The sequence below is a fragment of the Ceratosolen solmsi genome, unplaced genomic scaffold, assembly GCF_000503995.2.
Source record: "Ceratosolen solmsi marchali unplaced genomic scaffold, CerSol_1.0 scaffold7, whole genome shotgun sequence".
In the NCBI taxonomy this organism is placed as follows: domain Eukaryota; kingdom Metazoa; phylum Arthropoda; class Insecta; order Hymenoptera; family Agaonidae; genus Ceratosolen; species Ceratosolen solmsi.
Window position 1 is genome coordinate 9,206,856 of NW_011948413.1, and position 13,915 is coordinate 9,220,770.

General features: G+C 38.7%; 1 protein-coding gene across 1 annotated transcript in view; it reads right to left on the reverse strand.

Moving 5' to 3' along the window:
* The window catches only part of LOC105367671 (tyrosine-protein kinase Drl), a 141,569-nt gene that overhangs the window by 32,567 nt on the left and 95,087 nt on the right, over positions 1–13,915 (reverse strand). The window contains exon 3 of the mRNA XM_011506439.1: positions 3,066–3,333. Coding sequence (XP_011504741.1) covers positions 3,066–3,333 — 268 coding nt within the window. The remainder of the gene's footprint in view (positions 1–3,065; positions 3,334–13,915) is intronic.

Sequence of the window (13,915 nt, forward strand, 5' to 3'; positions counted from 1 at the left end):
AGCATTAAATATTTAACAAAAAAAAAAAAAAAAAAACTTTTTCAAATACATTTATTAATATTAAATATGAAATTGCAATAGAGGGAGCACATTGTAATACATAATCGTCGAAAATATTGAATTTTGTTAAATATCTACTTAGAGAAACTCATCTTCAATAGAAACGAATCCTCCGCATTCGTAAAGAATCCTTAAGAACAGCAGAATAATAAAAGATAAAAGAAATCTCGTAATAACGGATAAATATAGAAGGAAAAGAGAGAAAAAAGAAGCGTATGCGTTCGCTTATCCCCCTCGTGTTCTTTATAAGGCGCGTTGCCGACAGCTAATCTAAAGGGCGGCTCTATTAAGTTTCTCTCTCACTCTCTTTCTATCTCACACACACACGCGCGCGCACACACACACGCACACGCACACACACTATTTCGTTCATTGGTAGTTTGAGTCAGACCCTCTCGGCTCCTCCCCCTCTCGTAAAATCGCGCATTTTCCTATTGCGGCTGAATACTGCAGGACTATCTCCTCTTATGATTTCATCTTGTAGGAGAATTAGACGAAGGCCGGCTATCGAGGATTCATCTTCCAATATCCCGGCCGGCTGAAGAGTCTCTCGAGCGCGAGATTCGATTATTTTCGACAGTCGGGCGCGAGAGATAAGAGGGAGTCGACAACGGGATGAGGCTCGACAAGAGAAAAGAAAGGAGGATCCACGCGGATTTTCGAACACTTGCGCCAATAAAAGCCGAGTCGCGCGCAAGACTGGGAAATAAATCTGACCGAGTGCTTTGCCGTAGTACTTCCGGAGCGAGTTATATCGCTTCACAGTCGTAAAATATCTTTAAGAGTGGTTGGGAATTCCAGGCGACGCGTGTTAAGAGTTTTAAAGGCTGTTCCCAAATTCTTATCACGTTGTTTATTAAATTTTTTGTTTGGAGGTAAATGAGTTGATTTCAAAATTGTCAGACACGCGAGTACTTTTGTGCTTTACACTCGCATTGGAGTCTGAAAGTGACAGCTTTATGGAACATTGGTGTAGTAAGCTTTGATTTTATCCATTGAAGAAATATGCTTTCAAAGACCAAAGTCGACGATATTATGAATGGAATTCAACCGTCAGATTTTCTTCATCATATTCAAATTAATTATTTAAGTTTGAGCTCGTTTATTGCTTTTCAAAATGCTGCATTTTACTTACAATTGACTTTCGACAATAATCTCCAGAATCATGTCATAAGTCACCAATAAGAAACTTGTTTTAAAATTTTAATAATTCTGAATGAAAAAGATGCCGAGCGATGTGAAATATTCACTCAGGACGAATAGATAATCGAACGAATGAAATGGAAGCTTACCGACCTCTAATCCTTTCAATACTCGTGCTTTCAACCTCATTCTATGTATACGATTTATAAATAATATAAGCAATGGTATAATGGTATATCGTGTATTTAAAATGTTCAATAGTTGCATATAATTGGCATTTACTCCCGTTCAAGACGCCACTAGTGTTTCTCTACTCGAAGTCACAGGAAACAAAGCAAATTCGAGCGTCTCCTCTTCGATGTCTCATTTTCAACTTTTGGCCTCGTACTCTCAGCCCCGGCACGGTAAATTCCCCATCCGTTCTACCGTGTAACAAGATCTAACACCTCCCTTTTCCTTCTATCTCCCCCTCCTTCGCCATACCCCCCGCCACCTGTCCGCGCCACATCGACTTCTCGTCGAATTCCATTCATTTTATCGAGCACAAGAGACGGAAGCGCAGTTTTCGAATTGACAAAGCCGGGGTGGGGGGGATGAGGGGGAGCGAGACAGAGAGAGAGAGAGAGAGAGAGAGAGAGAGAAAGAGAGCACTCGAATCCTCGTTGTCTCGGTGAATATTCCTCAAGTCTCTCGCGAGAGCACAAGAGTTATAAAATCTCCTCGCCGAAGGCTGAGAAAGCCGCGAGATTTCATTTGCCGCGACGCGGATCGCTTTTCGCGACTCCTCGTAATCGGATACGAATCTGTGTCTGTCAACTGCGGGCGTAATAGAAGGAGAGTGTGGAGCTATCGCGAGGGCAGATTGGGAGGGTGCAGGCTTTCTTTCTGCCCCCCCCCCCCACGTCGTCGAGCATTCGCTTATCCGCACCAACGATGTCCGCCTTCGTCGATTTTCGTATTTCGTGTTACGCTTTCTCTTTAACGCGCGACTACCCCATCCCTTAGTCTCTCTCGGTTCTCGACTCGACGGTTTATTAAAACTTTTTTTTTGTTCCGAGGGCATTCGATCGGAGGTATATTACTTTCTCCTTCTCGTCACAGCCATTATAACTCTGGTTTCCTACTTCTGCCATTTCTTCTTTGAGATTTTAATCAACAGCTTGCGTATTACAATTATTGCCATTACTTTTCATGACAGTCAGTTCCAGGACTTAGAACTTAATTACTTTATCAATTATATTTTTCTGGGATAAATAAGCCTTTAGAGCTTTTCAAAAAGCAGTCATTTTATATTTAATTTAAATAGTCAATTGTAAAACTAGTACAATTGTTAAACTAGTTACAATCGGCGTTAATGTTAGTAGGTGAAATGAGATTGCAATTGCTATTACAAAATAAATCGATTTATCGTTATAAATTACGAAAGTCATAGATTATACGCGCGTACTGGATTAAATATTCGCCTTGGCTAAACAGTCGTATCTGTCAAATATGTTTTAGAATAATTGTGATAAATTCTAAACAAACAGACGAATAGAGTTAGGAAAACATTAGTAAAGAGTTGAAATTCTTAACCTTACTCTGACAATGATAGTGATAAAATACTTTTTATCTTGGACGCAATATTTACGAACGGCCCGTTAAAGAATAATGCAGAATGCGCATTCGCTAAGCTTTTCGCTTTCGCGGAAATGGATCGAGCGCGAAACACACTGAAACACACGAATTAGACGCATTTGTAATTCGGGTAATAGATAATGGACCGGTAAAAGCAACAGCAACAACACGAATTGACAACGACGACGCGTCATTCTTTTTCTCTCTCAGTACGATATTTTGTCAGCCGCTGCGAACCACCTCACCTTTCATGCAGATTTTATTCCTCTTAAATACGAGGACGGTGTCCTTGTACTTGGACTCGGCTGGAGCCGTGACGTTCAGCTTCAAGGAGAGCTTAATCTCGGCGCTCTCGAGGCCCGAGCAGGGCAACCTGATGGCGAAGACCTGCTGGTTGATCGGGACCAAGCCTCTCGACGAGACGTTCACCTTTGGAGGCAGGAGTGCCAATTGGCCGGAGCCATAGCCCGGCACACCCCTCATGTCGTAATCGAGCATCATCGAGTAAGCCAACTGTAACAGAACAACGCCCAGTCCTCAATATTTCGAGCTGCCTAATGTTTTTATGCTTTTATGCTCGCTTTAAGGGGATATGATTACGCGTGCTTTAAGAAAGACTCTTATTACGAGTGCCTTTCGATATTTCCTCTCTTTCTTTTTCGTCTACTCTCCTCGCATTCTTACAGATGGATTCGTAATTAAAAATGCCTCGATGCCTTTTGCACGTCCTTTCCTTTTTCTCTTGTATTTTCGCGATTATTTCCCTTACTTGCGGCGACGAGAACTTTAAATTATCCCTATTTGGATGACGGAATTTTAATCCTCTAATTCTTTTAGCTTATAATTGTTGTTGGTAGCGATAGATGAAATGGTAATGCCAAGAAACGAGTCGTTAAATAACGCGATTCTTTCAATGATCGCGATGTATGATTAATTTGAATTTTGCTAGAAAACATTGGAATTTTACTACTTGAGCTTGTCGATTGGTCATTATAAATGTTAAATGTTATACTAAACGCGTATTTACCGATGAAGTTTAAAAAATTGATGAAACGATAAAACGAGGTTAATTAACATTCTTCGATACAGTGTAAGAATTTCACTGTTACATGTTTCATTATTGAACGAATAGTTATGAAAATATACATTAACCAATGTTATAATATCACACTATTAGCCAGCGTATAAGTGGAGTTTGTTGGTCGATTTATGCTCGATCCAGTGGCCATGTGATTGATCTCTTCTTTCAATAATCTCATACGTAAAAACGTACATTATTCACGACAGCTATAAACTTTACAAGATAGTTCCACTCGCAACAACCTCCTTCAAAACTGCTATTCTGACTAGTTTGGCCAATGGCCGTTTGCGATATAGTGGCATAGATCTTTAAAAAAAACTCAGTGTAAATTGCCGTACGTAGCTTAAGGAAATTGGCAAGACGTGATAATGGTGTCACACGGCGATACAAACGATCAAAGCAAAGTACAGGAACTTTGGAAAAGCGTTTGTCTTTAAAAGAGAGCGACGCTCGGTTGCGCAAAGTAAAAAAAAAATGTTATTACGAGAAAAGTTCGAGTCGAAAAGTATTCGGAGCTCAAGCTCTTTGCTATTAATTCGGCAAGCCTTTGGGCACGCGCGTGTCGGTATTCTCAACGAGATTACCGGAATCTCGTGAATATACCTTTACCATTTTCCTATCACGAAGGCGCCCATTATGCTTATGGGCATGGGCCTAAAGGGCAGTGGCGAGGAAAGCCAAGCGCTAATAAAACAAGACGACAAACTCGATTAATTACGAGGAAGGTAAATTAATTCTATCCCCGTTGCGCGGCGCCACTTTTTCATTAAGACACGGAAAGTCGGCTCTTATCGGTAGATAGGCAAGGCAGTCAGTCACCGGACTGACCCCCGCCGGCACCAAATATTCCGGGACACGCCACGAGGTCGACGGGGTCTCGCGACGTCTCGTCCGTCGGGATGAGGCCTGGGGCTCGCGCTGATTGCTCGGTTACGAAGAAACTTACTTTACTTTGCGCCTTTGCGCCCATCGGCGGCTATTTGCACGATTAGGGAACTTTTCTTAATTGGAACTTTGAGGATGACTTGTGCTACGTTTGAAGAGAATTTTCTTGGGGAAATTCTGTTCACTTTACTGAAATACGGATGCCATTGATTGCTAGTCTCCTTTTTTTGTTTCTTTATCATCTACTTTGATATATTATTAATAATGAATTTGTATTTACAAATGCTTGAATTTGTTGTTGCTATTGCTATCGCCCTCTCTCTCTCTCTCTCTCTCTCTCTCTCTCTCTCTCTTCCCTCTTCATCGCTCAAATATTTTCTACAAACCGCTTTCCTCCTGGCATATACGCACTCAAAACTTCAGGTCCCAAAAGATGCGACCAATACATTTCTATTTGTTACGTAAGTAATCCTTAAATTTATATCGGAACTTGCTTCAGATTTTTATTTTACGAAAGCAACATTTTTTTTTTTTATATCCCCATGATTTATGTGTACTAGAAAGTATATTTCTCACTGCAGGCAAAAGGACTAACGAGCTCTTGTCACTGTGTGCTGAGAAACGGTTTTTCAGCCAAACATACCATTTACAAGAAAAATTACAATCACAACTATAATTGTGGTTTTTGGATAAAATTTTAGATAAACCGCCTGGTAGGGATTATCCAATATGTTTAAAACTATCGACATTTCAGAATACTTAAATATTTTATAGTTTCAAATTCTAATCCTACCGTGTATTGCTTTTGCTGTTAATAATTGCATTTGCCAGATTTTAATTGTAATTAAACTGCAATTTTTGTCATCCCTTATTTCTCGTACAACTCATGTCTCTTTAATACGAATCTTATAATAATCTTATTTACGCACACATCGAATAGTTGGGACTTACTATGTTTATACTATTTTCTCCCTCTTTGTCAGTTTCGAGCGTTTGGTAGTGCTATAATTGCTATCATTCACTCAGTCTCGCAATGCAGTTTTCTAATAACGTATATATTTGAAAAATATTTCAAAAATTATAATGAAAGACTTTGGGGGGATTTGTAGTATCTTTTAATTTAGCAAGCAGAATGAGCGTCGAAAGAAACCGAAAATCTTAATAATCAGAGAACTAAGATTTTATATCCATATAGATCATATGATAAATATTTATAATATTATTACTATTTTATAAAGCGAATAATGCATTAATGAAATATTATTGCTTAGTTGAATTAGATAATGAATACATAACTACACTGTGGGCCAATAAAATATAGTTAAATATAAGATTGCATATATGATCATCTATTACGAAATGTTAGTGTGTCTGTCGACACTTGAATGCTACACTTTTAAAGCTTGTTACTATATTAATTCAGCTCCATTCTCAAGTGAAATAAATAAATATTAAATACATATTCCAAAGTGCGTAACTCGAGACTTTAGTGGGCCATGAAATGCACAAAGTCCGGTGGGCCGAGAATAATGTGGAGACAACAGTTGTAGCTTTACTCAAGTATATGTTCCGTGTAACCAACTGACTTTATCGACCGTACTCTCGTGAATGCACTTATTTACAAATTACGAATTATGAATGACGATTGTTTGTAGTAATAAATTTTTTTTTTCTTAAGTGAGCACTCGCAATTAAAGTCTCGCGTAGATTTTTATTGCAAAGTTAATGGGGTTTAAAGCTCCTGCGACTGCGTATTTAGTCTTGCCGTGTTCAAGCTTATTCCGTAATTTATTTATTTTACGAATCGCCAAATTTTCCGTCCATCACGAGTCCGCCAAATTATGCAAATAATCGATGAATGCAAAAAATTCAAGAAGAATTCTAATTACGATATCTATCGATTTTAAATTATCATAAAAGCCATATAACAATTCTAGTTCTTCTATTCTTCGTCAAATGTACCAATTTCAAATGTTTCGTGTACCGCATATAATATATATTAGTATTTGTATACATAATAAATTAATAATTTACAAAGGTAATTGTATATCACGTTTCATGATTCGGATGATGATTCTCCCGGGTATTATCGTTGAGCATCAGCGACTTCACATACGTTTGCTATCCACAATTTGCCACACGACAGTTTCTTATACTTTTTCTGGATAGCTCGCGGATCTGGTACTTTCGCTAGTAGCTGAATGTGAAAGTATGTCCACACTTTATGCGGCAATGATAGTCTTTCGCTTTAATAATAGTGTACTTCGTGTTAACATGAAGTTTTAAGTACCACTTGTTGTTATTCGTCATGTACTCGCATTGCCGACAGCTCGAAAATGCTCGAGCCCGCAAGGTTTTTCATGCTTGACCTGATCATTTGTAATAATTTCGAGGGCTGCCTATTGTGTGTGACCTCCCTACATGTTGCTTAAGATATTTCGCGCGAGTGGTTTTAAACTTGCATTGGGGAGACTTGCGGGTGGGTTCTTTGTTGCACTCGAACTTCAAATGTCGGGTCAAGCTTGTCTCTTTACCTCGTGAAGTCTTTTGCAATTCGCGCACTCGTAGGTTAAGGCAGTGCCACACGCCTCGCATGCATTTACTCTTTCACGAAGCTTTCTCTTCTGCTGATACTTTGTTGCACTTTGAACAATGAATCAATACCGGCGTCGTCCATTCTAAAAAAAAAAGAGCCAAAGTAACTGTTCATCTCCCCTATACTTTATGATTGGATAATTAGATAGGATAATTTTTTTTTTTTTTTTTTAATTGAGAATTACCAGATGACCTAGTTTCTATACGCTGTCGGTGGCTACATTACTACTATTACTTTTCACATTCGACTACGAGACTTCGTTTACTATACTATTACTAATATCTAAAACTCCATTAGCAATTTCTTTTTCTTCTTCTTTTTCTTTATTTAATTAAAACGACATATTAGAAATGTAATGCACAATGTGTATGCCTTATCTCGCTATTATATCTTAATAAATACCCACGAAATTGAATTTTTCGTATGATGATGGTTATTAATCTAAATTAATAACAATATTATTAGGCAATCAATTAATCATTAGGTAAAACAAAATTATTACCATCTTTTTTTGTTCTTATATTTTTTATTTTTATGTATGTATGCTTATTTTTATAAACGTATATTATTGTTTATTTCAATTATTGGAAGTAACTTTTTCCTGCTTTAATGCGGGAGTAATTTATAATAAAACAATTAAAAGAAGAAATAGTAATAAGAGGAATTTTATACCAAAGAAAATAAAATCATATAAATGTTTCAGAAAAGCTAATTTTTTAACTCTACTGCATAATATAAAAAGCATATTACAAGTTCATATTTCATTGAATATTTAATTCATTGCGATGTAAAAAAAATAATTGCACAATATGAAAAATCTATTCTCTCGTAGGGAGAAATAGAATGTATTGTGATAAAAAAAAAACAAACAAACAAACAACAAAAAAAAAAACATCTACCAAAATAATTCATATACAATAATTAATCGAGGGCAATCGATGTAATTGTTCATCAATTTAGTAATCAAAGCATTCATAATCATCATTTCATTATGAAATATATAGATCGCGATAGTTTAATAATTATAATGCCACATTTTGTACCTAAAAGATATTAATTATATTATTTTTTAAACATAATAATAGTCATTATATACTAAGATAATAAATATTTATCAAATATTATTAATGAACGTATGAATGTATGTATATATGTAACAATACCTTTTCTTTTAATAAATATTTTTTTTTATATCTGACGTATGTGTTTAATTCAATGGTTAATCGGCACGTGATATATAGCGAGATTATACATAAATTATGGCAATTTGATTTGAAATTAGAAGACAATTTATATTTATTTATATAGTAAAAAATATCTTTATGCGATCACATTAATACACATATTTTTAAATATTCTAACGTATAATCAGAAATGTAAGCAATATGAATTGTAATAGCGGACGGATATCAATGCCGACATACCTATAAATGCTTGTTTGCTGACAGAAATTCTTGTATTTCATAATTATTATTGCAGATTCGACGTCATGCGCAGGGATGAAGTATAAACTTTGGCTTCAAACATTCGCATATAAGAAGTAGAATAATATTCTAGGCGCTAGATTTATGCGCGAAAGATATGAAACTAGCAATTTTATCTAAATAGTTGTAAATACAAGACCTAAGACAATTCAAACGAACGCACTTAAGCCGTAGAATTTATGGTTTTTCCTAGAATTCACGTGCACCTTGAAGCTTAGACATGCCGTTAAGAGCAACTGTAAATTAATTTTTGAAATAACGTCATTCCATTTACCTATTTTCTTTGGCTATAATTTTACTTTGCTTTCGCAACGATTGTTTTAGAATAATCATAACCGATTGTCTTTAGTTCACTCGTGTTGCTTTATTATACGCGTCTCTTTCCTCTTTCCCAGCTTTACTCGATGCGTTTGCGAAAAATACGCATTCGCTTTGGAAAGAGAAAAATGGTTCTGACTTACGTAAACGTATGGCATGCGTCTGAAAAAATTCTATCGGCGAGCTCTCGATTTATCTTTTCTGTCACACTCTCTTTCACTTCCTTTTCCCTATTTTTTCTTTTCTTTTCACATTTGACTTTCCGTTTCTTTTTTAACCGACATCGTTTTCTAAGATCACGATGTCCATTTTTTTTTCTTTTTAAGCCAATCTTTATAGATGCCAAGTAACTGTCGATGTAATCTTTGCAAGATTTTAGTAGAATAGAGTCAGCAAAATAACTTGCTTCTATGATTTATATTGCAATAATATTGAACAATAAATTATTCAATATTAAAATAAAATATCCATCTGATTCAGTTTTATCGAAAGTGGATGGTTTACCCTTCAATCTAATATAATACGCCACTAATAAAATATATCCGCAACACATGTTGCACTTCCCCTAGCGTTTGATTAAAAGAATAAAAAAGAACAAGTGCCTCTGGTGATTATAAAAATTGTAAAACAACTTTTTAAACCCTTCCAACCAACTTAATTCGCCCGCGTAAAATGCACTTTGATATCTCCTTTTATAATGTATTATTTGCCTTATAAACATACTTCATATATTTGCTTTTTATGCGTTGGGATGGTAATTCGGTGCACCGCCTATAAAAATATACATAGTATGGGAATAAAGCAGAGGATTATAAACCACGAACTTCATCCATAATTTTTTTCCATAATGCCATCTTTCAGATTCATGTAATAGCGCAAAAATGTTTATTCAAGCCATGTCTACTATTCCCGCCGTGTTACGTGGGCGTGTACGTATCTCTATTCTCTCTACGTTCTACTTCTCGCTCGCACGCACAGATGCACCCGGATGGTGTCACACACACACACACACACACACACACACACCCTCTCTCTCTCTCTCTCTCTCTCTCTCTCTCTCTCTCTCTATCTCTCTCTCTTTATCTTGCACGCTTTCCCGTAAAAGCTTTGCACTGTGTTTGCAGAACAAACTTTACCTTCGCTGCGCACTCTATACATCCATTCATCAGGTTTCTCCCTCGCACGCTGGTTTTCCCTTTCCTGTGCTTTGCGCTTTTCCTCTCGTTCGATGTATTAAAGCCCTGAATTTGCCGGGGTTAACGAATTTCTTTTTTCTCCTCCTCCTTTTATAAAGCTTTAAATTTTTTTTGTTCACAGACTGCGTTCGTTTTTACAAACCTCACGCAGAGTGAGGGTAAATTCACTTAAAGAGTGAAAACCGAATTTTCTTTTTCCCTTTTTTATTTTTTATTTTTCAGTCTGTTTATTATAGATTTACATTAGCAATGACGTTGTTAAGTTGCATGCTTGGTCTATAAGACTGTTGTTGTCACGCTTTTTTTTTTTTTTTTATATACGCGTTAAAAGTTATATTAATCAGCATCTACAAGTATTTTTTTTTATACTTTTATTCTTAATAAGAACGTTTATTAATAATTTCTTAACGTTTCCGCTACATATAATTTCTAAAATGAATCAATTGCATAATCGGCAAATCGTTATTATTATAATTCTCCTATGTTTAATTACTATAATGTACTTATTATAACTATCCAAATATTCCGAAAAATTAATTGCTTCAGTTTGTTAATTATATTTAAATATACGAGGTGTTTTAATTAACGTTTAATAAAAATCTACCCGTAACGGGGCATAATTGCGTATGGAATTGTTCGATGTTATTTTTACTGAAAAACGAAGGCAAGGCTTCGGTATCTATATGCAGGGAATAAATATTTATAAATTTGATAGAACGTGTATTTAGTTTCCAAAAGAACCGAGGAATATTGTTGCGTTTCTGTAGCATCGAATACTATAAAGTCACTAACACTCAAGCAACTTAATATTCTATCGAAAGTCAATTACAGGCACGTATTTTCTTTTGTTTTGTTTTTTTTTTCTCTTCATTTGTTTTCGTTTTTGTATTTATTTTTGTTTTCGTGTCGATGGAATATCCGACTATTTTTAAAATGCAAGCATTCACGTGCTTTTACCTACACCAATTGATAATTGAAAATAAACGCGCAAGCCACCGAGCATACGTAAATATAACTTTATAATCTTTACGCGTCCTTCGCTTATTTAACAATTTGCGCAGGCAATCTTTAAATAAATAAGCCAAAAAACGGTCATTATACGCAATTTGTAGTTATTCTTTGAGGGCGAGTGAATGCAAAGCATAGAAAATTCCGCGTTCGTGTACACTTGCGCTCGTAAACATCAAGGGCCGTTGTTCCGGGCACACACGCGCGCACAACATTCGCTCGACTGGATATGATAACGAGGTGGTGGTGGTCGGGGGGCGGGTGGCGGGGCGGTAGATAGGTCGTCAACTCCGTTCAAGGGATTTTTCACGCTCTCGGATTCGCGGACGTTTATATTTGAGCCCACGGGGCACGCAGCTGCGCTAAACAATGGAAATTCCAAAAACGATGAATTATCGATAAAGGATGCCGGGGGAAAGCGGCCTCGCGGGGGCCACGGCGGCCACGGCGGCCACGGCGGCCACGGCGGCCACGGCGGCCACGGCGGCCAGTATCAAAGTGGCATAACTCGCGTACCGCATGAGACACGCGGCAAATAAAATTAACCGCAGCGCCGGAAGATAGATCCTTGTCACATGGAGGGTGAAAAAAAGAAAAGCGGCTAAAGTAAACCTTGGGTGGATTGATGGCCGAGTCGCGGAGGAATTGCCGGCTCTTGGAGGAAGCTGCGTGAGTCACGTGATAGCTCCTGCCACCTCGGCCCTCTCCTTTTCTTTTTCGTGTTTTTTTTTTTTTTTTTCTCGCGCGCAATAACGAAATGCCATTGGCCTCGGCCCGTCCTTTTCTCGGCGAGGGTCGCGAGAAAGTTACGAGTTTACGCTTTGATTCGATTGCCCGAGCCCCGGCATCCCGGGGATTTGTGACGCGGGGCGACACGCCGACGCGGCCACGGGGAGAAATTAAATTCGAGTCTTTGACGAAAGTGGCGCCCGAGATTGGCTTGCCGGGAATTCGTTAACGATCCTTTCCGAATTACGGCCCCTCACCCTTGACCCCCGCCGCACCTGGACCGTGGCAGCTAGGCGGCCTTGGCTGCGAATTGCCCGCGCTCTACAAAGTCTACGATAAGACGTTTCCCGCTACGATCGGACAGACGCTTATTGGACTTTTAAACGGCTGACTCCTCTGCGCCTCGCCTACCCTCGCCATTCCCAAGCGCTGCCGGGAACTTTATTGACGTTGGATTGGAACGTCGTAGTGGCTGCGCGGCACGTCTCGATGGTCACTCGCGAGTAATCGCATCGGTGATCGCCAATCTTCGCGAGATCCCTCATACGTTATCTCATCATAGGATATGTAAGGGAACGTCACGTACAGTGTGCACCGAGCAATTCCAGATTTCCTCGCACTTGGAAAGAGGGTCTCGCGCCTCGGACAACACGACGACACCATTATTATTATTTATCGAAGGCCCTCCCCGCTTTGTTTAATTGTACGTATAAATGTTATCGGCCACCTCGGACTATTCAAATTCACAAATTCCTCATCGTCTCATGTCTGTCACCAACTCTCTTTAATTTCGCTCTTCCTCTACGAATTACACGCAGCACTAGTTAAAGCGAATATTGGGAATATTGGGAAATACATGGGTTTACGGGGCTGGGGATTGTGGTGGTGGTAGGGAGTCGAAGTCGGGGGATCATTCATTCCACTTCATACTTCTTATAATGGCATAGCGACCGAATTCATAATTAAATTCACGAGTAAGAGGGATGTTTTATCAGTTACGTCGCTCTTCACACTCAATGACAGATTAAAGCTGCATGCGACGTCACGGCAGCTTATAGAATCTTTTGTCCCTTCGATTTACTTGAAAAGTCAGTGGACGCCGATGAGTGGGTAACGATCGATTTTCATCCTTTTACCGCATGTAACTTCCGACAGATTCGAAACTCCATGGAATAGCACCCACGCAATCGTAGACACAAGTACAAACTAATAACCATAATGGGGATAAAGAAAAATTCCAAGCCCAACGTCTCCCCAATTGGCTTTGAGCGACCGATGAAATTACTCTAGGTGCTAGAGAGGAGAGCGTGCGAGCCTGACGTAAGGTAAAGTAGAAAAGAACCCTTCCGGGGTTCCGAGGCTGGAAACAATACCGCCTAAGGACATTACTCCCTTAATATTTGATCGAAGAGTCGGCGCCGATGTCTGGAGGGAATTCCGTGTGCGTATCACCGTGAGCCAAATGGGTATGCGTAATGTAATAAGTCGCTGAAGCGGTTAGATAGGGGCCGATATCCCGTTTGGCCTTTCGTTATCTGCTCGCGTGCAGCCGTCGCGTCATTAAGGAAAAAGTCATTGGCTCGCGTCGGGCGTACGAGCGGGATAATGGATATTGGAATGCAGGCGCGAGGATTTTTGCATGATAATGGCCCGGGAGAACAAGTATGCCAAATGAACCACGGCGGGATGAGGGCGAGGGCACGCGGTTGCTTTGATGGGCGAATGAGAATCTCGTTGAAATGATGATGGATTTGCCGCTTGTTGCCTTAATTTTCAAATCCATTCTTTTCTGACGTTC